Genomic DNA, 26,317 nt, shown 5'->3' on the forward strand with positions numbered 1-26,317 from the left:
GAAGATAAAGGCTTTCAAAATACACTAATTGTAAAAATTAACCTTATTGATGAAAGCATAATTGACACACGTTTATAGTTAACATAGTCACAAACGTATAAGGTTGAAGCAGTTATTTTGTGCTTAATATGTCTTATGTGAGGGGTAAATCTTGACTTCGTATTTTGAAAGTTATCTTACTTAAAATTAAGTATTTGGAGAGAGTAGACTATGTTTGCGATGCTTGGGAAAGTGGAGAGAACACCTTGTAATGTAAAACAGCTGGGCTTCGCTGCCCAAGGTAAGGGACCTGAAACCTTGCAGGGGGTTCCTTCCTTTGGCTCTGTCAGTGTTTTAGAAAAGAAGTTCTCAAACTTTAGTGTGCATCCTGATCACCAGAAGGACTTGCTGAGAGAGATTTCTGAGCCCTGTGCTCAGAATTTTTTGATTTAGAAGATTTGGAGTAGGGCTTTCGCAAATTCCCAGTTGATGCTTTCTCGGCTGGTCTGGGGACCACCAGTTTGAGAGTCACTGTTTTAGGGACTACATTCACTTCCTAGGATGGGATGGACCTGCTGAAATGTCACTCTACAAGATCAGCTGACCAGGTTTAACTGGCCTGTATCCTACATGAAGGATGACAGGTGTTTCAGATGGTCGTGTTTTTTTACGTCAACAGCAAAGCATTGAGGATAAAAGCAGCAACCCAGATGTGCACACATGTGTGTGGTGCAGAAACAGGGTTGTACTATGTAGGGACTCTGTGATGTGAATGAAGAGTTTGGACCTTGGAGCTATGTGGGTTTTATTTCACATTATGACTTTAGTTCATAAAAAGATTTATGAACTTTTCAACATCTTTAGGACTTAGTTTCCACAGATGTAAAAATGGAAAGAATAATACCATGGGCAAGTTACTTAACAGTTCATAACTTTTAGTTGTACTTCAAAAATGGGGAGTAGTAAAGCCTCACTCATAGTAATACCCTAAGGATTAAATGAAATAATGAATGCAAATGTTTAGTACGTAATCATTATTCAGATGTTGGTGTCTTCTCTCTTGGAAATTTGTCTGGTTGTGGGACCTGCCTTTTCCATGAGAAAGCTGCCAGTATAGGAATTGACACATGGGGCATGTAATAAATAAATAAATCTATTTCGAAGGAAAAACAAAACTTAGTTTTGCATGTAGCAGGGAGAATTGCTGATCTATGATTTAAGCAGCTATAGGTTTTATACCACTTGAAATTCTAACAGTATTTGAATTAATGAACCAAAAAATTGTGGAAACTTTTTCTGTATTAGTTTAAACTAGTTTTATAGAAACTGAATAATTGGAGAGATATAATTAAGGGAGGAATTGATGGTTCACCAGAGGATGGTATAAAGACACATGGATACTTACAAGTCCAAGAACAAAGAGAAAAGACAAAGATAAACTCAGCCTATCCCAGATTTTGCTTTGGCCAGCCTTTTGTAAGAACAAAAATAGCTTATATGTAAGAAAAAAATCCTTAATAAGTAAGCCTATCTAAAAAATAGAACACTGAAAAGAAAATTTTTATTTTTGTTATGAAATATACATAACATAAAATTTACCATTTTAAGTGTATAGTTTAACCATTTAAAAGTGTACAGTTTAATGGCATTGAGTTCATTCACATTGCTGTACCTCTATCACTTCCATCCATCTCCAGGATCTTTTCATCTTCTCAAACTGAAACTTCATGCCTGTTAAATATAACTCTCTTAGCCCCCACTCCCCTCAGCCACTGACAGTCACCATGCTGCTTTCTGTCTCTGAACTTGACGGTTCTAGGAATCTCATACAAGTGGAAGCATACAGTATTTGTCCTTTTGTGATTGGCTTATTTCACTTAGCTTAAGGTCTATAAAGTTCATCCATGTTGTGAATCTGTTAGAATTTCCTTACTTTTTCAGGCTGAGTGATACTCTGTTGCATGTATATACCACATCTTGTTTATCCATTCATCTGCCAATGGACGTGGTTGCTTCCATCTTTTGACTATTGTGAATAATGCTGCTATGAACTTGGCTATAAAAATATCTGTTGAAGTTCCTGTTTTCAGTTCTGTGGGGTATATATTCCAAAAGTGGAATTGCTGAATCATACGGTAATTCTGTGTTTAATTGTTTGAGGCAGTGCTATACTGTTTTCTTAGACACTTTTTTTGAAGAAGGAGTTGTATGAAAAAATGTAAGCATCCAGTGAAATTTTCATTTTAGGTGTTGTATTTCTTAGCTCTAGAAGTTTTATTTGATTTTTTTTTAGATCTTCAATTTCTTCTTATGTTCATGTTTTCCTATAATCTTTGAGCCTATTTTTAATGGGTCTTTAAAAATAATTGTCTTCTAATTCCATCTCTGTTGCTTCTGGTTCTGTATCTGTTGCCTGACTTTTATTTGGTTTATGGGTCATATTTTCCTGCTTCTTTGCATGTGTAGTAGTATTTTTTGGAGGTCAAACATTGTGAGTGTTACCTTGTTGTGTGTCTTTGTCTTCTTTTAGGGAGTGTTGAATTTTGCTTTAGCAGGAAAGAGGTAATTTGCAGATCCATTTGAGGCTGCATCTTGAGTTTTATTAAGGGAACTCCAGAGTAGGCTTTATGCTAGGGCAGTCATATACCTCTGCTATGTGTCCAAGGAGCTTATCCACACTGGACCTGATGCAGATGAAAAAAAATGCTTAAATTTGAGCTGATATTTTAATGGGATGAGCCTTTGGGACATTGGGAAAGAATAAGTATATTTTGAATGGGGGTGAGACATAAAGTATTAGAGCCAAAAGATGGATTGTGGTTCTCAACATCCGAGAAGACACTCAGTAATCTTCTTGTGGTATGCACACGGTGGCATATGTGACCAGTGGAAACTGACAGAAGTGATGGTGTGTGACATCTAAGACTAGGTCATGAAAGATATTGCACTTTTGCTCCTGTTTCTTGGATTGCTCACTCTGGGGTAAGCCAGCTACCATCCTGTGAAGATACTCAGGCAGCCCTCCACATCTAACTGCAGCCTCATGAGAGAGCCAGAACTGGAACCACCAAACCAGGGTGCTCTTGAATTCCTGACCCACAGAAACAGAGATAAGTGAACATTGTAAGCCAGCAGGGTTTGGGATGGGATGACTTGTTACACAGCATTAGTGAGCATTTAGTTCTAGGCACATGCAGATTACCAGTCAGCAACAAATTCAAGGGATCACGTAAGGCTTCTGAAACTTTCTCTGCATAGCCTGCTTTTACTCTGCCCCATGAATTCCAGCTCGCTGGGCCTTCCTGAACTCCAGCCTCTCCCCTTTTAACTTGGCAAGACCACTGTGCTCTACCTGGATTCCTCCTCCTTGCTCTCTGACCCGAAGACCACCTCTAGTCAGAAAACCATGGTATTTTAGGACTTACCTCACTTGTTTTGCTTTCCTTTGGGTGCTAGTTTTGGGCTGTTTGTAGTCCAGTGTCTAAAAACAGGTGTTTTATATGTTTTGCCTAGTTTTCTATTGGTTTACATTGGGGTTCAAGTCTAGTACCAGTTATTCCAACATGGTATGAGAAGCAGAAGTCTCTAAAATTGAATTTTAAAATTTAGTGTAGTTGATTTTCTTTTAAAATACTTTGGGTTATTCCAAGTGATTAAGAAAATGTAAGTCTCATAAACATAAATTTGGTGACTTTTAAGTTTTCTTATTTGTTCCCATATTACTGACTAATTTAGTGAGATTTCAGTGTAAAAACACAAATTTAAGTCAATTAGATATTTTTAATTGGAATTACTTAAGTCTCATTATCTTAAACATTTCAAGTACATAAGACCCAGATTCATTAACACAAATACTAAGAATCGTGGATCTGATTATCTTAAATATTTCTATTCTAAGTTCTATATCTTCATGGATAAAAAAATGCTTATGCACTAAGGCTGATCTTCAGCAAACTGATATCATCTCAAACAGTTTGGAGGTTCCTTCTTAGATGGCTGAGTTTGCCTAATGACCTGTGAGTAACACACGCAGACTGTCAGGGACAGATTTGACACATTGGACTCTGGTTATCAAACACGTGATAAGGATTGCTCTCCTAGCCTTCTTCGTTTATGTAATAAACTTTCCTGGTCTATTTTTCATGGTTTGCAACTCTTGGCCGGGCTACTGCAACACTTTTACTCGTAAGATATTTTAGTGATGACGGTCTAGTCTGTAGATTTGGTATATTTGAAGAACTGCTGTATTTTTTTTCACATTGTTATTAATTAGTTCTCAAATTTTTGGTTCCAGGATGAGTATAGCTCTTAAAAATTATTGTGACCCCCAAACAACTTTTGTTTATGTGGTAATTGTATTTAAACTATTAGCAATTTAATACAAACTTTTAAAAATATAAATATACTTAAATTATCTCTTTTATTTATGGATGAAGGTGGTCAAAAGGTACAAGCTCCCAGTTACAAAATAAAAAGTCCTGGGGATATAATGTATGGCACGATGACTATAGTTAATAATACTATACTGTATATTTGGAAGTTACTTATAAAAAGTAGATCTTAAAAGTTCTCATCACAAGAAAAAAATTTTTTGTAACTCTGATGAATGTTGACTTGACTTACGGTGATCATTTCACAATATGTACAAATATTGAAACATTGCAGGTTTTTAAAACTTACATAAATGGTAATTTTTTTTGAAACCTGCTATTCTCATGTTTTTAAGATTATTTATATAGAGGTATATAAGAACATACAGATCCTTCTTTTAAACAACATGGTTTCTAAAGTATGGATGTTACAGGCTTTTGTTTTGCTATTTCACACATTCAGAGATAGATAAGATAGATAGACAGACAGACAGACAGATAGAAAAATTTCACATCTTTCTACTTCCTGAGTCATGTTTATGCTAAATAGTCATTATTCTTAGAGCACTTGTGAGAGAGACCCTTATAACTGCTGATGGCAGTTATAACAGTGGAACACAATAGAAATTATTCTGCAGAAAACCCCTGAATTTCCTTTCCACGATTGGCTGGGAAAGGGCAGTGTTTTGAAGCATCTTATACGTAAGTATTGTGGACTGAGGATGGAGGTATTCTGTCACTGTCACTGCCGGCTGGTTATATAGGCCATCAAGTTGGGGGCTTTTTTGGTGGCAGTTGTTTCTGGGCTTATTCCTCTGTAATCTCCACTCTCTCATCTAGTGGACATTTTAAGTACCTACCAGGAAGCAAGCACTGTTTTATTTACTGGTTTGCTGGCCTGGAACTCCCAGTCATGGGGTGGATGAACGTAAAGAAGTAAATTATAACATGGTGTTCACCGTCATGATATAGATAATGAAAACGCGTGGAGACATGCAGGTTTCTGACACTGGCTCCTTGAAAAGTTCGTTTATTCAATACTTACCATGTGTTTAGCTGAGGACATAATGGTTAATAAAACAAACGTGATCCCTGCTTTGGGAGCATTCAGGCTTGAGAAGCTGAAAAGAATTTGAGGGAGAACTGTTGTGGCTGTTGGATCTTAAAGCGGCAAGTACTAAATGGAGGTTAGCACATGTTTTAGACAGAGGAACTCAAGTGTCAAAAGCACAAAGCTGTGGAAGGCTCCAGCCCCTCCAATGATTATGAGACGTTCTCTGTGTTAGGACTGTAGGGTATAGGAATGGAAGTGGCACATGTTAGGGTTGTAGGATATAGGAATGGAAGGCTAGAAATGTAGATTGTGGCCAATATGAATGCCAAATTAGGGAATTTGGAGTTTGCTTTTTTCTGTAAGCCTTTAATGAGCCAACTAGCATTTTAAAAATGAGAGCAGAAATCCAAAAAGTTTTATATTTAAATGATTTTGTATTTTGACTTTAAAATACTCCTTATTTAAAGCAATGATTTGGTTCATTATATTGATCTGTTAGTTTGCTAAGAATGTAATTGATATGTTTGCTGCTTTTTTTTTTGTAATCGGGGATATTGTTTTTGTTTCAGCCTTTACCCTACGAAAAGAAAATCTGGAAATGTTTGAAGCAGTTGGTTTTTTGGCTATCAAACTCGGTGTGATTCCTTCGGATTTTAGTTACGCGGGACTTAAAGACAAGAAAGCCATCACTTATCAAGCAATGGTTGTTAGAAAAGTGACACCAGAGAGGTAATAAGATGCTACAGGATAGAACTTTATTTTCTTATTGCTTCAAATAAATAAATATTAAAAACTCAGAATAATACTGGGAGCATATTAACCTCATTATCAATAGTAAATTGATTACAGACTTACAGCACATTCTGCATTAATAATACAATTTTCTTCTAAAGAGAGTTACGTCTTAAATTTACATTGAAACTATAAGTCGTTTTAGGGTAGAAATTTTGAGAATGGATGATTTTAAATGATCTAAATTGTTTCTAAATATCCTGTTCTGTATTCATATATGTATTCAGATTCAGGACAGTGTCTTAGAAATCTTTTTTTCTAATTACTATACTACTTTATTCTTTTCTTGTCATAGTTTCTTATATTTAAAATAAGTCCTTGTTAAGTAGAATGTAAAGTACTCATATTTAGCCTCCCATCAGCTTAATCAAATTTAAAAAATATTTTTTGTTATTGTAAAAGAAGTACATGTTCACTATAGAGGATATAAAAAATAGAAAAAGTATAAGAAAGAAATTAAATGTCACTAAAAATTCTGTTACTCAGAAATAACCATAATGACATTTTGATGTTTGTTTCCTTCCAGACTTTTTCCAGAGACTAGACTACATACACATGCTATACATTTTTTTAATATATGTGAAAATCATACTGTATGTGCAATTTATATTTCACTTATAAAAATAAAATAATTAGTATTTTCAATGAAAATTTATGTCATGGAATATTTCAAAATTAGGTTCATTATATAGACTGATATATTTAATATTCCCCTATTTTTAAATATAGAAATGTATTCCAATTTTTCACTATAACTACTATTGTGATTAATACTATTGTACTTAAATCTGTGCCTTATGGATACTTTCCTTAAGATAAAGTTCAAAAAGTTGAATCATTGGACCGAAGTTCTGCCTAACTTGATGTAAATACTGATATATTAATCTTTAGTCACTCAGATGTTTAAATATCCACCATTTGCTGGTAGATGTTTCTAAGCTTTTATATGAGGGGCAAAAAAAAATGTTTACACTTTTGTCTTTGTGGCCAAGAGGTGCAGGATAGTGAGAGAGCATGACTCCAGATGTTAAAAGGTATTTAGATGTTAAAAACTAGTTTTTAACCATCAAAGACAAAACATGTTATCAGTTTCTAGGAGGAGAGAGTACTTTGATTTGGTTTATGGGTCCGAGATTTTAATTACCCTTCAACTAATAGTGAGATTTTAGCAGAAGTAGAAAATAACTCTATTAATGTAATCCTATGATAATGGTTTTTTAGTGTACATATGTTGAAATAAATGAAAAATGTATTTTTGAAATATCTTCCCAATTTTTGTTTTGGTATTCTGATATAAGTGGTCATCTGCCAACTGTCATTCAAACCTTATTTAAACTAATTTCTTCTCATTTTAACGTTTTTAACGTAATTTTTAAACATGTTTAAACATTTAAACTAATTATTTAACTGTAAAGTTTAACTGAGTCTGTGTCATTTATCATTTATAGGTTGAAAAATATTGAAAAAGAAATTGAAAAGAAAAGAATGAGTGTATTTAATATTCGGTCTGTAGATGATTCCCTTAGACTTGGCCAGCTCAAAGGAAATCACTTTGATATTGTCATCAGAAATTTAAGAAATCAAATAAATGATTCTGCAAACCTGAGAGAGAGAATTTTGGAGGCAATAGAAAATGTTAAGGTAAGAAAACTCCACTTCTAAATAGAGTACTTTAGGAAAATTGCTATAGTCCCTCTCTACATTAGAGCAAGAAGGGAGATTTTTGTTTTTCTTCTGTACCTTTTCTTTTTATATGCATGTATAATTATTTTTTAAATGATAATTAGGGCCATTTGGCTTATTTTTTATTTTCTTAGTACATTTTTGTATTGAAAAAAACACAACTTTAGTGTAATTTAAAAAAATGTGTAGATTTCCCTAGGTAGGGGACTGTCTGTATAAAAAGACTTTTTTTTTTTAAGTATCTGTCATATAGAGTAGTATTTTAGGCAAAGGAACTGATTTGGGGGAACTTTGTTCAATAATTCTTTTCAGAAATCTTCAGTAAATAGTTTGTACAATACTTTTCAGAATTACACACAGTCTTTTTTCTTTTCAATCTAATTTTAAATTTGTTTCAGCATATACAAATGATAAATCATATATATTTTATTATGTCTTACAGTAAAAATTACTTACTGTAAGTTTTTTCATTTTTCAGTTTTATTAGGTAGAATTGTTACAATTTGCGCATATACAATATATTGCATGTAAATACATATACACAATATACTGCACATATTTTTAAAGTTTACATATGTACTGTTCATTGTTTCTAAGAACATTTAGAGCTTTAGCTTTTTAAACTTACATAGTTATCAAAGAATACTTACCATAAGTTTTTAAATGACATTTGCCAGGCATCTAAATATGCACATTCAACCATAGCCTTCAATCTTATTGTCTAGACTGCGGGTGAGCAAACTTCTATAAAAGGCCAGATAATAAATATTTGTGGCTTTGTAGTAATATGGTCTCTTTTGCAACCACTCTACTGCTATTGTGTGGAAGCAGACATGGACAGTACATAAATGAATGAGCATGGCTGTGTTCCAATAAAACTTTATTTGCAAAAACAGGGGTTGGGCCAGATTTGACTTGTGGGCCAGTTAATAGTTTGCCAATCCCCGTCAGACCAGTAATTCTCAACCTGGGTGCTTTTAAAAAATCTCAGCAGTCTATCTCTACTCCCAAACCAATTAAATAAGAACATTTGGCAATACAGCTTAAACATTAGCATTTTAAAAAAACCTCTAAGTAATTCTGCTCTACAGCTAACATTGAGAAACACTGATCTAAGTTTCTGACCACAAAGACCTTTTCACACAATTTTATGCCTCTCTAGCAGGATAACAAATAAACAGAAACCAAGTTTTAATCAATATTATGCTTTATAGTCAGGAAAATATCTTCCAACTAAAGATTTTAAAAATATATCACATTAACCTGTGATAGGTGTTCCCTAATTGTATACTCTTTATATGATTTTTTTCCTTTTTTTTCAGATCTACTTAAAATTTTTTTTTTTTTTTTTTCTGAAAAACTGTTAGAAAATTATCCCTTTAAAAAGGGAGTGGGGTTTTCTGAACTCTGACAGCATTCATTGCCTGTCTTTCGTTTGGCCTTATGGATATACAATTGCCTATTTTGAAATCCCCAATAGGAGTAATCTTAGCTTTAGCCAACTTTCCTTTAGTTCTTACGATGAGGGGAGGGAAATTGTAAAGTCCTGAAAATAAGTCTTTGGAGTTTTGGTTTAAAAGGTTATAACTCTGATGGCTATAAACCTTTTGTTATAACCAAACCTAAGTAATTTGAAGGGGTACTTAACACTCTTCTGGTGCTTGTAGGATATTGTCTAATATTATTTTTACAAAATTGAAATAATTAAAAATATTTAACTCTAAGATTTAATATAGGGAGTCCTTCTTCTGTCTGCAATTGATTTTTGAGAATGGCAAGAGGTTGGGACACAGTTCCTTTTGTACCAAGCTGCTAACAGATTGTCTTAGCATCTTTTGTTGAACAGTCCTGGAGTTACTGCTGAATAATAATTGCTGGGTGAATAAATATATATTCTCCTCATCGAGTGAGTGTAGAGGACTCTTATCTTCTTTCAAGAAACCACCTGGGCCTGGTATTGGCTTTGTGAGAACACATGTAACCACTGACCAATGTCTTTAATGGTTACAGTGGTAAATTACAATTTTCTATTCCTGCTGAAGTGACACCATGCCATTGTCTTGCCCAGGCTTCAGAAGAACAGAGATAACAGACAAACCAGGAGCCAGGGCTTGCTGTGTTTAAAAATAAATCTGTTTCTTATTTCAAGCATCCCCAGACAGCAGAAGAGTCTCAAAGTCAAAAAGAGCTTCAGGGCAAAGAGCAGATCCAGTACTAGGTAACCAGTTCATCTCAGTTTTCCCAGAACTGCCCTGGTCTTGGCACCAAAAGTCTGATGTCCCAGAAAACTCAGTAATGTGAATGGAAAGCTGTCGTATTTTTAAAGCTTTTCCACTTATTTTCTGACATTCAGTCCTTTGTTCTTTTCCTTTCTGTTCTTTAACTGCATAGCATTTCTCAGTCCATTTGGTCTCCATGTGTATATTGCCAATGACAGGATTCTTTTATCAAAAGAAATGGGAAGAGAAAGACTTGATTACATATTCTGGTGCAGTAATTGTATTTATTTGTCTTAGTTTGGGGCTATAACAAAGAACCATATTCTGGGTGACTTTTAAACAGCAGAAACTTAGTTCTCATCATTCTGGAGGCTGGAAGCCTCAGATCAGGGTGCCTGCATGGTCTTCTTACTGTATTCACACAGGGCAGAAAGAGTGAGCCAGCTCCATGGCATTTTCTTATATGGGTGCTAGTTCTGTTCATGAGGGCTCTATTGTCATGACCCAGTTACCTCCCCAAATCCCCACAGCCAAATGCCATCAGACTGGAGGTTAGGATTTCAACATATGAATTTCGTCAGGGGTGGGGTGAGGGACACAGGCATGCAGTCCATAACAATACATTTTTAATTAATTGATTTTTTTTTTTGTATTTATAGAGTAAAGGGTTTGTGAATTACTATGGACCGCAGAGATTTGGGATGGGAAGAAAAGTTCACACAGACCAAATTGGATTGGCTTTGCTGAAGAGAGAAATGGTATGGATTTTTAACAGGTGATTCTATCTGTCTAGTCAGTTGTATTAAATAAGCCAGCTCCTTGCTTTCTTAACCCAGCATATAAATACATGTATACAGACACGTACATGTACCATATGCTACATTAGTGAACATTTACGGAGCAGCCGCTATATTCTTGGTATCATGTTAGAAGAAAGCAAACTGTGTGAGAGGCCTCTGTATTTAATACCTGTTTACGACTTAACAGGGAATTGACCAACAGTCATCAGATTCTTACTGATCTGAATAGAGGATTCAGAGGAAACTTACACCCTATAATTGCAGAAATCTGTTATCAGATATTACAAAAGATAGGAATTCACCCAAAGCCAGAGACTAAAAGGGGAACGGCAAATTTGGAAAAAAAATAATCTGGCTCGTTTCAAACAAAACTAAAAATGCATGTCACAAATAAGAAGCCTCATTTGCCCAATTATTACAATTACAGAATTTTAAATATATATTTTGTATCTATGCAGATGTAATTGCCTATTATATATATATGCACATATATTTTCACACTGGATGGAGTGCACATAATAGAGAAAAACTACAAAACTATGAAACATATATTTGAGCAAATGGAGGATTATTCGTTCAATTGTGTTTAAATATGTTTTCTTGGGTGGAAGAGAAAGGAACAGTAAAAGCACTTGTGAGAAGCACTGTGCGTGTGAACAGCGCCCTACACAAGGAAATGAGGTTGAGAGCTGATAACAGAGACCATCTGCAAATCTGTAGTCAGTTCTGGGCTTCACATTTCAGAGGGATATGATAAAGGGTCTAGAAGCCCTATTGATGAGACATAATTAACTGAGCAGTGCTTTTTGGTCTAGAAAACTCTGAAGAGGAAATTATAAAGTATTTGAAATTTTGTCATACAGAGGATTTTAATAATTTGAGGTCTGTGGAATGTGTCATGAGTTCTACTTGAATTCTACCATTTGTCAAATATGTCACTGTAGACAGGTTAGTTGATTTTTCAAGCCTCGGTTTCCTTATCTGTAAAACAGGGATAATGTGTATTTTACAAGATTTTTGTGAGAATTAATGAAATAACTTCTGTGAAAGCACCTGGTATAATGCCAGGCTCATGTAGACAAGTGTTCAGAAGTATGATTAGACTGTTAGATTCTCTGGTTTCACAAAGTAGAAGTTCAAGGGGCCAAGTGTTAGCTTAGCGTATGGAAGACTTTTCTAACAATTGTCCAAAGGAATGGGCTTCCTTCACCACCTCCTACTCCAAGAACTGGAAATTCCTGTTTCTATCACAGCATTTAAACAAGCTGGATGGCTACCCCTTCAGTGGCTACCTCTTTCAAACTCCATATTCTATGCTCCTAATTTTTTTTTTAATTGCTAGAATGTTAGTTATCAGTTACTGCTGTGGAACAAATTACCCCCAAACTTGGTGGGTTAAAAACACAAGTGTTTATTATCTCACTTTTTCTGAGGCTCAGGAATCTGGGAGCAGCTTCGCTGGGCATTTCTGCATCAGGGTCTCACGCATTCGCGGTTACCTGTCAGCCCGTGTCGTCTCTGAAGGCTTGCCTGGGAATAGAGGCCCTACATCCGAGCTCGCTCCTGTGATTGTTGGCAGGAACCTGTGGTTTCTTGGCCATAGTGCATGGTGTGGCTTCCCCCAGGGAGGAATCCAAGCGCACAGAAGAGTAAGAGCGACAGCAGAAACCTTAGTGTCTTTTACAGGCTGATCTTGGAAATGACAGACCTTCCCTTCTGTGTCCACTGGCCACACAGAGCAGCCCTGATAAGGGTGGCAGGGGGCTGCACCAGGTGGTGGCGATCACTAGGGGCTGGCCTTGGGGCTGCCTCCCACAGCTGGAAAGGCATATTTTTTCCCCCTTGGCTTGAAGCATCCCCTCCCCAGCCTTTGCATTCTTTATATGTCAATTTAAATTCTTGTCTTACTCCCTGTGAATCAGTGAATTCCCCTTATCTTGTAACCTCACAGCTTCTTGGACCTCCATCTTAGATTTGATTATATTTTATAGTTATTTCTTATTTAATCTTTTCCAGTAAACAGAGACTATGTCTCTCTTGCTCAAAACTTTATTCCCAGTACCTATACAGTGTCTGGCACACAGCAAATGCTTAAGAATATTTGTTTGAATGAGTGAATACTGTAAAAGATGAATGAGTGGGAAATTAAGTGGAATGCCCTTTTTTAAGGTCCTTCCTACTCTAAGACACATCCTTAGAAATAAAAAAATTGCAGTGTTGGAGACAGTGGTAAAATGCAGGAACTAGTAGGTACCTTTTTTTTTTTTTTAAAGGAACATGTTTAAACCTATTCAGGTTTTAAAAAAATATTAAAGTTGTCAACTGTTTTGTTTTTTTTTTTTTTAAGATTTTGGCACTTATTTTTAAGACCAAAGAATTCTGAGACTTGAGAACACAAATGGAATTAGTGGCTTGCCATTTCCCTATGCTTTTTGTTGTGTATGTTGGTCAAGTCTCAATTTTTGTCATCACTGCATACTAGCGTTCCTGCCTCGATGACAGAGGCAAAGAAGGACAGAAGTATGGAAGTGATGGGGGAGCACTTTTCCAGTTCCTAATATTTTAAACCTATGTATAAAGTCAGTCTGTACTGAAGATTAATTCTACATTTAGCATTGTTTAACTTTTGAACGCTTAAAGATAAAATTGCAATGTCAAATAGCATTTGTTAAATGCCTGTTCTTTTTAGATGCCAGATAATTTGTACTTAAAAAAAAAAAGTAAGTAATTTGTCATTTTCATTTAACGTATGTTTGATTTTTAAAGGTGAAGGCTGTAAGATTATTTCTTACACCAGAAGATTTGGATGATCCTGTAAATAGAGCAAAGAAATATTTTCTTCAAACTGGTACTTAAAAGTTTCTTTACCTCATACATAGCCATGAAGTTACAAAATATAAATGTTATATCAGCTGGAGAGCATTCGTTGCAACATAAATGTGATAAGAAATAGACTGGAATATACTATGTATTTAAGCATTTTTTTTAAGGACAAATATTTTCTTTTTTTTAACATTTTTTATTGATTTATAATCATTTTACAATGTTGTGTCAAATTCCAGTGTTCAGCACAATTTTTCAGTCATACATGGACATATACACACTCATTGTCACATTTTTTTCTCTGTGAGCTACCATACATTTTGTGTATATTTCCCTGTGCTATTTCATTACATGCCCTGCGCACTCCATTTTGGGCCAGATCTCTGGGACTTTTGTCTGTTCTAACTCTTGCTTGAGAGCAGGAGTGAAGGGAAAGATGCTGTCTGGGTTTTTCTTGCCCGGAATTCTCAGAGGAGATAGGAGTTCCCAATGCTAAGCTGGTACTGATGGAAGTACAATTCACTACAATCAGAGGAGACTGCAAAGTAAGCTACATAAAAATAAAAGTACGTTTGTTATATCTGATACTTTGTCCACTGGTTTTGGTCCAGTTGCCATTCAGCCCTGACTGCTGATTTTGGAAACTTTAGCTCAATATGTGTTGCTTGATGGGAAACACTAAAAAAGGTGTTGGGGATGTGGATTTAGAGTTAATCTGCATGGGTTTAACTCTCAGCTTTAGTACTGCACAACTGTATGGTCTTTTGCAAGTGGTTTGGCCTCACTGTTTTAGTTTCTTCATCTGTCAATTGAAGCTAATAATGATACCGAAAAGACAGTTACGAGATTTAAATAAGGTAATAGATAGAATGCTCTTAAAATAGTGCCTGGCACACACTCGATACTGAGTACATATTGCTTGTATTTAAATAATAATAACAGCAACCATAACATTTTATATTCATTAAAATATGTGATCTACATGTATGTGCATACTGAGTTTCACTCACATTGAAAATAAAGGATGTCAGTTTTCAAATACCTCCATTTGTATTTTTCATTGTGTACAAATTACATATATGTAATTATTCATAGGAGAAAACTATTTTTATGCCACACCAGAATCTGTAAACAGTGTGTTTCAATTTGTTCTGAGTAATCTAAGTAATACTAAAGAAAATTCAAAGTGAGTTACTTGTTTGCATCTGCTGTAGAACCCTGAGAAGATAATTTCCTTATGGCAGTGATTCTGAAACTTTAATGTGTCTGAGAAACCTGGTGCGTTTATTAAAATGCTGATTCCAAGGCCCTACCTGAATAAGCGCTTTTGTCACAGAGTCCAGTAATCTAATTTTAAAAAGCATCTTACTAGTAAGACCCAATAGGGTCTTTGAAGGATGCAGATGTCAACCCTTTCTTATTCAAAAAATTCTGTGTAAAATGTCCATGATAGCTTTTTAAAAATCTCTAAGCTCTGGGGTTTACTTAATGCTTTTTTTAAAAAGTCCTTTAAATAACTGCAAATTAGTTTATCTCCATTCTGAAGTTGGAATGACTTATGTTCTTTTTGCTGTTTTTTTTTTTTTTTAAGCAGGGAAAGTGAATGAACCAAACGATTAATGATCATTATTAAAAAAAAAAATCTTTTTAAGTGGAGCCAGGTTTATAGTTAAGGCCCAGCATTACCTTCATCTTCAGGTTTGCAGGATAGCGCAGTTCATTTAGAGAGCGTAATAAAGGTCTTTGTCACTGGCCTGTCAATAAAAGCAGCTGACCAACTGATTTTCTCTTTATTGCAGAGGATGCCAAAGGCACACTTTCACTGATGCCCGATTTCAAAGTTCGGGAGAGAGCACTGCTGGAATCCTTGCACCGCTTTGGCATGACGGAGGAGGGCTGCGTCCGGGCGTGGTTCTCTTTCCCCCATTCTATGCGCATATTCTACGTTCATGCATACAGCAGCAACATTTGGAATGAGTCAGTGTCTTACAGACTTGCAACCTATGGGTCACGAGTAGTGGAGGGTGACTTGGTCTGTTTGGATGAAGATGTTGACGATGAGCGTTTACCGAACAGTAGAGTGAGTATCATTTCATCAAGAGGAGTTACCCCACCGGAAACACTAATTTTCAGAAGCTCTTATTTTAGAAACAGTTTAAAAACATGTCTTGTCTTTTCCTTTTTTCTTTTTTAACTTAAATTTGCTCATTTCCTGCTTCTGCTTTGCTGTCAGCTGAGGCAAAACATGCCATTAAATGGAAAAAGGAAAGTAGTCAGCAGTATGAAGTGAAAGTTACAAAGACAGTAAACCTTCCTTTAAAGAACACGTGCTTTAAAAAATTACACAGATAATGCACAAAACAGTCTCCTTAAAAATGAAAATCAGAACATGATAGATGAAGATGTCATCCCTGCCACCACTCTGCTGTGATTCCCTCTGCCGCCCCCAGAAAGTCAGCCTCTGGTTTTTGGCATATTTCCTCCGAGACCATTTTCTATGCTTGCACTTAAATATCCACAGTAAAAGAGGATTTGTATTCTATTAATTAACAATGAGAAAAGAAAAAGTAGGGCTTAGAGTCTCAAAACTTAAAATACAAAAAGGAAAAAAAAAAACCAAGATTTTTATAATGATGGTATATAGGGCATGTAATGTCGTGTGTGTTCCATTTATATAAGTGTGATTTTACGACTTGCTGTTTTTCCCTCTCAACAGTATCTTAGAGATATCTATATTAATGAAATGTAATGTATATTATAGAAGTTGATCCTTCCACTTCCTCCCTGTCCAACTAGTATTTTTATAGTATTTTCATCTCTGTGTGTTTGAATTTAATAATCAAATTGAATTCCATAAATCATATAAGGAACTTCATTTTTTAGTATTGTCATGCAAAAAGAACAGACTGTTATTCTTCATTATTATCTAATTCAGTTTCATAAATGTGTGTCAAAAATGAAAGAAGGGGTTTGAGTAGGGCTTTCATATGTAATGTCATAAAATCATTGAATTTTAGATTTTCTAATTCCCATTTTATAGAAACAAAAATTGAGACCCAGGCTGGAGAGGAGACAGATTAAGTGACAGATAGCAGAATTAAAAAGACCCAGCTGTCTGATTCCTAGCCCAGATTGGTCTTGATTGGAAAAATCGTGGAGTGTAGCCAAGATCCAGCATCTCGAGATAGAGTATAGCCCAGTTTTTCAAAAATGGAGACTTATAGGCTATGAACTTGCCATAAAGGAAGCTTTATCTAAATTAATGGCAGAGTTCTAGATGTATGAATTAAGAATTTTTTGGTTTCAAGTAATGGAAGCCCATCTCAGACTAACTGAAGGAAAAGCAGGGAATTATTAACCCTCATAACTGAAAGTGCATGACTGAGTCAGGCACAGCTGTATCAAGGGGCTTAAGCAGTGTTCTAAAGCATCCTTCTCATTTTCTTCATCTTTCAGCTCTGCTTTCCACTCTGTTAGATCCATTCTCAGTTTCTTCTCCAGAAAAGAGAGCTTTTCTTTCCCAATGGTTTCAGTCAAAGCCATGGAATTGAGTTTCAGTGGTTAGGAATGACTTGGCTTGAGTAACATGTCTCCAACCAATTATTATGGACTGGAGTATGTGATTGGCAAAGCCTTGTGTTCTAAGCACTCCTTCCTGGAACCATCCCACGCAAACCACATTTGAGAACTGGGAGGGGAGCTCTCAGGAAAATGCAGGTGCACGACCAGGAAAGAGGGAGTCAAGGCTGAATAAGCCAGGACAACAATGTCTGCTTTACTACTTTATTAAATGAGTGGTTTATGAATATTTAAATAAGAAAGTGGGCTTATGAATATTTAAATAAGAAAGCGATCACCAGGAGCATATGTTGTTAAGAACGGTCATTTAGCTGAGACACAGACTCTGAAACTGTGTAAAAACAAATCTAGTAGCATCGTAGGTTTTATTTTACCTCATGTGAATGGAAGATGAAATATGTCAGTTGATCCCTTTTTGATAAATAATGAAAAATCATGTTTTTTTTTAACACCTTTCAGAAAACATGTCCATTTAAATATTACTAATGTGTAATTATTATTTAGTAGGTCAGCCATTGTTAATTCAGATTTTCGGAAGTTAAAGGTTACTTTGACAGGATGTAGGAATAGTCTCTGAAATACATGTGTCTTGTGAGATTCCTTTGTTCCAAGTAACATTTACAATGATAGGTTATGGTGATTTAACAGACCACAAGAAAACAAGAAAATGTGTCACACTTATACCAAATTAAGGATATTGAGTTATGTTACTGATGTTTGCAACTTTAATTTTAACACTCTCTGCCAAAATAAATTTTATTCCTTTTAACTTAAAATGTGTGTGTATATATATATATATGAGCATTTATATATATTTTTTATATATATATATATATGTTTATTATGTACAGTTAATTCCACTGTTTTGGCTGCAATAAAGTTGATTTTGAAATTTAAAAAATGATCAAGATGGTATCTACTTTTCTTTCAGGAGATGTAGAAGAAAAGAGCATTTTCTCCTTCACATCTTACAGAATTTCCTTTTAGCAGCAAAACATGTCTATATTTCTAAGGTCAATCATTTCTACCTTATTAGTTAGCACTGAGGAAAGAAAAGGCAGGACTTGGAGGCTCAAGGCATAAAATATGAAAAGGAAAAAGACAGACCAGGATTTCTAATAAATCGTACACGGAACATGTCAGGTTGTGCATCTACATTAAAAATTATAGGAAACTCTAGAAAACAAATGAGTCCCTTTCTGGTAGGATTACTAGGCTAAGAGATATATCTTTACTTCAGATCACTTGGCAGATTCTCACAATTTTTATGTGAACAAGATGGAGAAATGTGAGTTAGACATTGAGAAGGTTAGGTGAATTCATATTTGTGGAGCAACCACACAGCAGAAGCATGTTTGTTAATTTCCTGACATCAACCTGGAGGGAGTTCTCTAAAGATAAAATACGGTGTTCTGTACTTGACCGTTTTTGGTCAGTATTTTCATAAATTGCTTAAATTACAGGATTGTAGGTATGCTTATAAGTTTGTGAAAGACAAACAGCTGGAAGCAATGGTGCAAGAGAGATCATAGTCCCATGTATTTTGGTCAGATCTCATTTGGAGTTTTATGTCCGTTTCTGGGTGCAGCAGTTAAAACGGGGCATTTGCCTGTAAACAAACAAACCCCAAATGAAAAACCAAAAAAGAAGGGGCATTGTTGATAAGATTAGGGAGAATTGGGAAAGCAAGCAGATTTAGAGATGATCTAGACCTGATTTGATATGATGAATGCTTTAGGACAGGGAGCGTGTTGTTGGTCCTTACGGAATGATGGTGGCTGCTTCATACTTGAGCTGTTAAGTGCTGTCAAGAGCTGTCAGGAAATCCCAATGATCTATTCTGTGATGTCCTCGAGCAACATTTCTCAAACTGAACTTACCACATGCCTCTTTTTTGCCCCTCACATGTGTGACACCTGTTCCTATTCTATGAAACATATTTTCAGAAGCACTACTTCTCGTAGAGCGTTATAACATTGGTTGGGGACAGAGGTCGGCAGGGTGGTTTCACGGAAGCAGGTTTTTGATTCAGCATAGTGAGAAACCACTTTGTCATTTAGAAAAAGGCTACTGGTAACTGAGGTGAAGGTATCACTTCAGAGTGTTAAGCTGCCCACTGTGTGCTCCAACTTCAGTTATCAGTGGTTAAAGCAGGAAAGAAGCAGTTATCTGGGGTTGAATAATAATTAACATTATTAAATTTTAAGTAGTCTGCTCCTCTAGAAACAGATGGTGAAAAGGTCTTGTTTAAGCATTTGTATATTCAGTTAATGAGCCAAATAAGACATAACAAAGTTAGAGAAAACTGAGGGAATTTGGAACATTTGATAATCATCTGTATTTTCATCATGTTTTTAAAAAACAGGTTCATCTAGTAACTGAAGAAGAGGAATCAGCTAATACGTATACAATACATCAGGTGAATATACTGAAAAATTAAGACCATTTAGATCTATATATAGACATTGTGCCCAAAAGACAAAATCTTGACCAGTTCCTCTTTTTCTCCCTACCACTTTTAATTCAGGTATAATTTGTATACAATAAAATTCACTTTTCTTGGTGTACAGTTTTACGAGTTTTGATAAATGTATAGTCATGTGACTGCCACAGAAATCAAGATAAAGAACAGTTTCATCTGCCCCCCAAACTTCCTGTGCCCCTTTGTGCTCCCCTCAAACCGCCCCTGCCCCAGCCCCAGCCCCTGGCAATGACTCAACTATTTTTCTGTTCTATAGTTTTGCCTTTGAAAGGATGGCATATAAGTGGAGTCTTGTAGGATATGGCCCTTTGTGTCTGGCTTCTTTCAATGAGCATAACGAATTTGAAACTAATTCCTGTTGTATGGATTTGAGTTTTTCACTTTTTTCCTTTTCCTGACTACTTTTTGGTTCCCATTCAAGGAAAATGTCTGGAAGTAAAGGAGGAAACCCCCGCAAAATGCAGTGTTTATTCATAAGCAGCTGAGAAAATAAACCTTATTTTTGCTGCCTCTTATTTACTTTCATGTTTTTGGATAAGAAGGATGTAAAATCATCTACCAAAATACTGGTTTTGTGATTGAGCAGTAGTGGTTATTCTTTGCCTTCCAGAAAGAAGATGCGTTTAGGATTGTGTGACTTCACAGAGAGGAAGTCCCTGTTGGCTAATGAAATGTATCTGCAACTTCTTGTTCCACCTCTTGTACATTAACAGCAGTTTGTCTAACAATACCTGACTTGAGTTGGTTACCTTGGTTATTGAGTCCTTCTTGATTTTAGTTAGCTTTTCTCTTTTCTGGAAGCACAAAAAACAGTCAAAATAGGTACTTTTTAATAGCATGTTTTAGGCTGATCATAATGTTTATATCCCGAGTCTGTTTTTACAGATCCAGGTTCCAGTTGTAAAAGTAAATTTAAAAGATGATCATATATTTTTCTGAAGGCTGTTTCATGTATTTTTTCCCCATTCCCTTGTACAGGTGGTTCTTCCAGTGCTTGGATACAATATTCAGTACCCAAAGAACAAAGTAGGGCAGTGGTACCAGGAGGTACTGAGCAGAGATGGACTACAGACATGTAGATTTAAAATACCTTCTCTGAAACTGAATGTTCCAGGATGCTATAGAAAGCTTCTGAAACATCCCTGCAACCTCTCATACCAACTAAGAGAAGAACGTAATGCTGATGTCAAAATAGAAGGTTCCCACATCGATGAAGCGACTTTATCTCTTTTGATCTCTTTTGATCTTGATGCTTCGTGTTATGCTACAGTCTGTCTGAGAGAAATAATGAAGCATGATGTTTAAAAATGATAGCCTTGGTATGATCGTGTATGTGCCACTTTTTGAAGGAAAAGGAACTAAAATTTCTTGAGCATCTACCATGTGCTAGGAACTTTATAATTGTTATCTCCTTTAATTACACAACATCCTGATGAAGTAGGAATTTGATGCTAACATTCCAGAGGACATGTAGCTGGTAAGTGGAAGGATCTGAATTTAAGACTCCAAAGCCTGTGTTCCTTTTATTATCTGATGTCTTAGTGATCTTTGTTCTGTGCTATAAAAGTTATAGTATTTCTGGACTATTAGGAGCATATAATGCTGCAAGAGAACATTAAAGAAGATAACATTAAAGAAAAACATTTTGGAATAATATTTATATCGTCTACCTCCTTGCTTAGAATGTAATGAAACTAGGTTTTAATGAAAGCATATGGCTGGAGAGAAAGCTAGATGAAGCATTTCGTTAAGTATTGTCATTCTTTTTGATTTTTGAGATTATTGATCAGAGCAATACATCAGAGAAATATAATCTCTCTCTTTATGACAGGAATGCCCAGGGTCGTTGACCCTTTTATGAGATAAATAATCTTGAATGAAGATTAAAGTCAAATTTTTAAAATAAGTTTTTTTCTCTTGACGTACATTGACCCTCTACTTTTTTGTTATTTTTGTTCTGTTTTCCAAAGTAGATCTTTAGAGTCAGACAGATCTGGGCTCAGACTCCAGCTCTGACACTTAACTAGTGACTTTGGGTGTTACTGATTCTTTTTGAGGCTCATTTAAGGAATCAAGACAGCACTGACATCATAAGCAAAAAATAATAGAATTATCTCCATCTTTTTATTTTGCTAGAGGAAGAAAACATTTTACCCATTTCAAAATTTAAGTATTTGTTGGTTTAACTATCCCACATCATAAATCATCCTTAACTGCTTTGTATCAGTTAAGTTTGGGGGGAAGTGGGATATACTGATTGGGAAGATCTGAGCATTCTTTTATTGCTGGTACCATTATATAATGATGAAATTTAAAAAACAGTAGAGAGCATTATATATCTGTAATGTGGCACTTTTATATACTTGTCGGTCAAACCATTTGGGGTATATTAGCTTAAGGAAGTTAAATTCAAAAGAAGGAAAAAAGCCAAATGCAATGCAAAATTTGCTTATTGCAACATTTTTCTACATAATGAAAGAAATTAGAAACAGTCTGAAAGTCCAGCATTAGGAACTAAAGTAAGTAAAACGAGATGTAACAACTTGATGTCAGGACATGTAGTTATTAAAAATGATGATGAAAGGTTTTAGGTATGTGAGAAAATGTTCCCCTCAAAAGCAGAATGTATTATATTATAAATTCAGTATATGCACTGAATGCAGCTTTTACAGAGAAGCACTTTAATTAACATAGTGATGAGAAGCATAGATACTAGGGACAAACTCCCCTAGTTTGAACCTTGGCTCTGCCACTTACTGCTACATGGCCCTCGGCAAGTTGTTTAAGTTTTGTGTGCTTTGGTTTCAACATCTGTAAAACAGGGATGATAATAAACCTATCTCTTAGGATTATTGTGATGCTTTGCTGAGTTAATATTATGTAATTTTAGGAAAGTGCCTAGCACTTAGTTATTGTTAGATAAATGTCCACAAATGCAAGTTTGGAAGGAAACAGAAAAAATGAAGATGCCATTCTGTTAAGATCATAGTGGAAGCATTCACTTCTGGCAGCAGGCAAGGGGGCCATGACTGTGTCAGTTATAAACGCTTGTTAAAAATATTCAGTCATGAGAGAGTGGCCAAGATGGTGGAGTAGAAAGATCCTAAACTCACCTTCTCCCACGAGCACACCAAAATTACAACTGCAGAACAGCCATTGATGAAAAAGCCTGGAACCTACCAGAAAAGATCTTTTACAACTAAAGATATAAAGAAGGAACCATCATGAGATGGGTAAGAGGGGCATTTGAAATTGAGACTGCTATTAAAAAAAAACTCATGGTAACCACAAAACAAAAATCTATGAGATATACACATGAGAAAGAAAAAGAAAAACTACTAAAGGTAGTCATCAAATCACAAGAGAACAAAAGAAGAAAGGAGAGAAAAGACCTACAAAAACAAATCTAATAAAACAATTAACAAAATGGCAATAAGAACATATCAATAATTGTCATAAATGTGAACAGACTAAGTGTTCCAACCAAGAGACAGACTGTCTGAATGGATATAAAAACAGGACCCACATATATGCGGCCTACAAGATACTCACTTCAGATCTAGAGACACATATAGATTGAAACCAAGGGGATGGAGAAAGGTATTCCATGAAATAGGAATCAGAAGCAAGCCAATGTAGCAATACTTACATCAGACAAAATAGATTTTAAAATAAAGATTGTTATATGAGACAAAGGACATAATGATCAAAAGATCAATCCAAGAAGATGTAACTATTATAAATATATATGTACCCAACATAGGAGCACTTCAATATATAAGGCAAGTATTAACAGACAGAAAAGGAGAAATTGACTGTAACACAATAATAGTGGGGCACTTTAATGTACCACATATATCAATGGACAGATCATCCAGACAGAAAATCAGTAAGGAAACACAGGCCTTAAATGACACATTTGGCCAGATGAACTTAATTGGTGTTTATAGAGCATTCCATCCAAAAACTGCAGAGTGCACATTCTTTTTAAGTGTACGTGGAATCGTCTCCAGGATAGATCACATGCTGGGCTGCAAAGCAAACCTTGGTAAATTTAAGAAAATTGAAATTGTACCAAGCATTTTTCCCTGACAACAATGCTTTGATTAGAAATCAACTACAAGAATAAAACTACAAAAACAAACACATGGTGGAAAACAATATACTACTGAACAACCAGTGCAGCACTGAGGAAATCAAAGTATACCTAGAGACAAATCAAAATGAAATGAAAACATGATAATCCAAAACCTGTGGGATGCAGCAAAGGCAGTTCTGAGATGGAGGTTTATAGCAATACAAGCCTACCTCAGGAAACAAGAAAAATCTCAAACAACCTAACTTTACACCTAAAGCACCTAGAGAAAGAAGAACAAACAAATCCAAAGTTAGTAGAAGGAAATAAACCATAAAGATCAGAGCAGAACTAAATGAAATAGAGACTGAAAAACAATAGAAAAGATCAAACTAAAAGCTGGTTCTTTGAAAAGGTAACCAATTTGATAAACCTTTAGCCCTACTCATTAGGAAAAAAAAAGGGAGGGGGCCCAAATCAATAAAATCAGAAATGAAAAAGTTATAACCAACACCACCGAAATGCAAAGGATCATAAGAGACTACTACGAGCAGCTATATGCCAATAAAGTGGAGAACCTAGAAGAAACGGATTAATTCTTAGAAAGGTACACTCTCCCAAGACTGAGCCAAGAAGTAGAAAATATGAACCGACCAGTTACCAGTAGTGAAATTGAATCAGGAATTAAAAAAACTCCCAACAAACACAGAAGTCCAGGACCAGATGGCCTCACAGGTGAATTCTGCCAAACATGTACAGAAGAGTTAATGCCTGTCCTTCTGAAACTATTCCAGAAAATTGGAGACAAAGGAGCACTTCCAAACTCATTCTATGAAGCCACCATCACTCTGGTACCAAAATGAAACAAAGACACCACAAAAAAAGAAAACTACAGGCTAACATCACTGATGAATATAGACGCAAAAATCCTCAACAAAATAGTGGAAACCAAATCCAACAAGACATTAGAAGCATCAAACACCATGATCAAGTGGGATTTATCCTAGAGATGCAAGAATTTTTCAGTATCTGCAAGTCAACCTACAGACTGGGAGAAAATATTTCCAAACAATCTGACCAGCAAAAGCTTAATTTCCAAAATAAACAAGCAGCTCATACAACTGCTCATACAACAAATATATATATATATATATTCCAATCAGAAGACCTAACTAGACATTCTCCAAAGAAGACATACAGGTGACCAACAGGCAAATGAGAAGATGCTCAACGTTACTAATTATTAGAGAAATACAAATCAGAACTACAGTGAGGTATCACCTCACACCAGTCTGAATGGCCATTAATTAAAAAGTCCACAAATAATAAATGCGGAAGAAGATTGTGGAGAAAAAAGACCCTCCTACACTGTTGGTGGGAATGTAAATTGGTGCAGCCACTATGGAGAACAGTATAGAAGTTCCTTAAAAAACTAAAAATAGAGTTACCATATGATCCAGCAATCCCACTCCTGGGTGTATATCTGAAGAAAACTCTAATTTGAAAAAAGACATGTACCCCAGTGTTCATGGCAGCACTGTTTACAATAGCCAAGACATGGAAACAACCTAAATGTCCATCAACAGATGAATAGATGAAGATGTGGTATACATATACAAAGCAATACTCTCAGCCATAAAAAAGAATGAAATAATGTCATTTGCAGCAATATGGATGGGCCTAGAGATTATCATATTAAGTGAAGTAAGTCAGACAGAGAAAGACAAATATATCACTGAATTGCACCTGAAATTAACACAACGTTGTAAATTAACTATACTTCAAGAAAAGAAAAACTTCAGTCACAAGAAAAAAAAAACTTGTAAAAAGAAAGATCATAGGATATTAGGATTTTTTTAATACTAGAAAATTCTTTTCGTCATTATATATATTAATAATAAATAAATTCAGGACACAAAAATCAGGGATTGTAGTACCATGGATTTTAGAAGTTACCTTTATTGCTTTAATGTTTATTGAAAATGAAATGATGCTACACTAGTAAAACGTTTAGAGAAAATGTTTTAACTTCATTTTGTATGATAAATAATATCCTGTAGATGTAATCAGAAAGTGAATTACATACATAATTAAATTCCAGTTTTCTTTTGAACATTGAGTAGCAGTTAGAAAATATGAAAGCATTAAAATGTGCTGGCATTGGTAGTATTTTCTTTGCCAGTAGATGGCACTGTAATTTTAAATATCTTTCCTATTGAGTTATTTAATACTTTGGCCCTGTGTAAAGAAAGGATCACTAAACTTATTTCAGGTCACCATAAAATGTATTCAGATACGATTCATGTGGAAAATTATTTTATATACCAATAGTATATGCCGTGTTAATTTTTTTTTTCAGTTTAAGGGCTTTAATATGCTTTGGACCAAAAGATGACCAGTCCCCTAAGTTTCTGCAGTTTTTCTGGGGCATTTGGGCATTTCAGGCTCTCAGGAGAAGACT

The 26,317-nt window shown here is 35.3% G+C and overlaps 1 protein-coding gene across 6 annotated transcripts in view; it reads left to right on the top strand.

Moving 5' to 3' along the window:
- Positions 1 to 26,317, top strand: part of PUS7L (pseudouridine synthase 7 like) — a 142,664-nt gene that overhangs the window by 4,117 nt on the left and 112,230 nt on the right. For 2 of the 6 annotated variants that reach the window (XR_004324573.1, XR_004324574.1), the window contains exons 3-10: positions 5,973 to 6,132; positions 7,644 to 7,836; positions 10,757 to 10,855; positions 12,331 to 12,546; positions 13,664 to 13,745; positions 15,520 to 15,800; positions 19,665 to 19,718; positions 20,760 to 21,258. Coding sequence is in view for 4 of the 6 variants with exons in the window: in XM_032493278.1 (XP_032349169.1) it covers positions 5,973 to 6,132; positions 7,644 to 7,836; positions 10,757 to 10,855; positions 12,331 to 12,546; positions 13,664 to 13,745; positions 15,520 to 15,800; positions 19,665 to 19,718; positions 20,760 to 21,086 (1,412 nt within the window). In the remaining 2 variants the exon portion in view is untranslated. Of the gene's footprint in view, positions 1 to 5,972; positions 6,133 to 7,643; positions 7,837 to 10,756; positions 10,856 to 12,330; positions 12,547 to 13,663; positions 13,746 to 15,519; positions 15,801 to 19,664; positions 19,719 to 20,759; positions 22,631 to 26,317 lie in introns of those variants that run through there. The other 4 variants (XM_032493278.1, XM_032493275.1, XM_032493276.1 and 1 more) reach the window with 3 other exon arrangements.

This window comes from Camelus ferus, chromosome 12 (genome assembly GCF_009834535.1).
Source record: "Camelus ferus isolate YT-003-E chromosome 12, BCGSAC_Cfer_1.0, whole genome shotgun sequence".
Lineage (NCBI taxonomy): Eukaryota > Metazoa > Chordata > Mammalia > Artiodactyla > Camelidae > Camelus > Camelus ferus.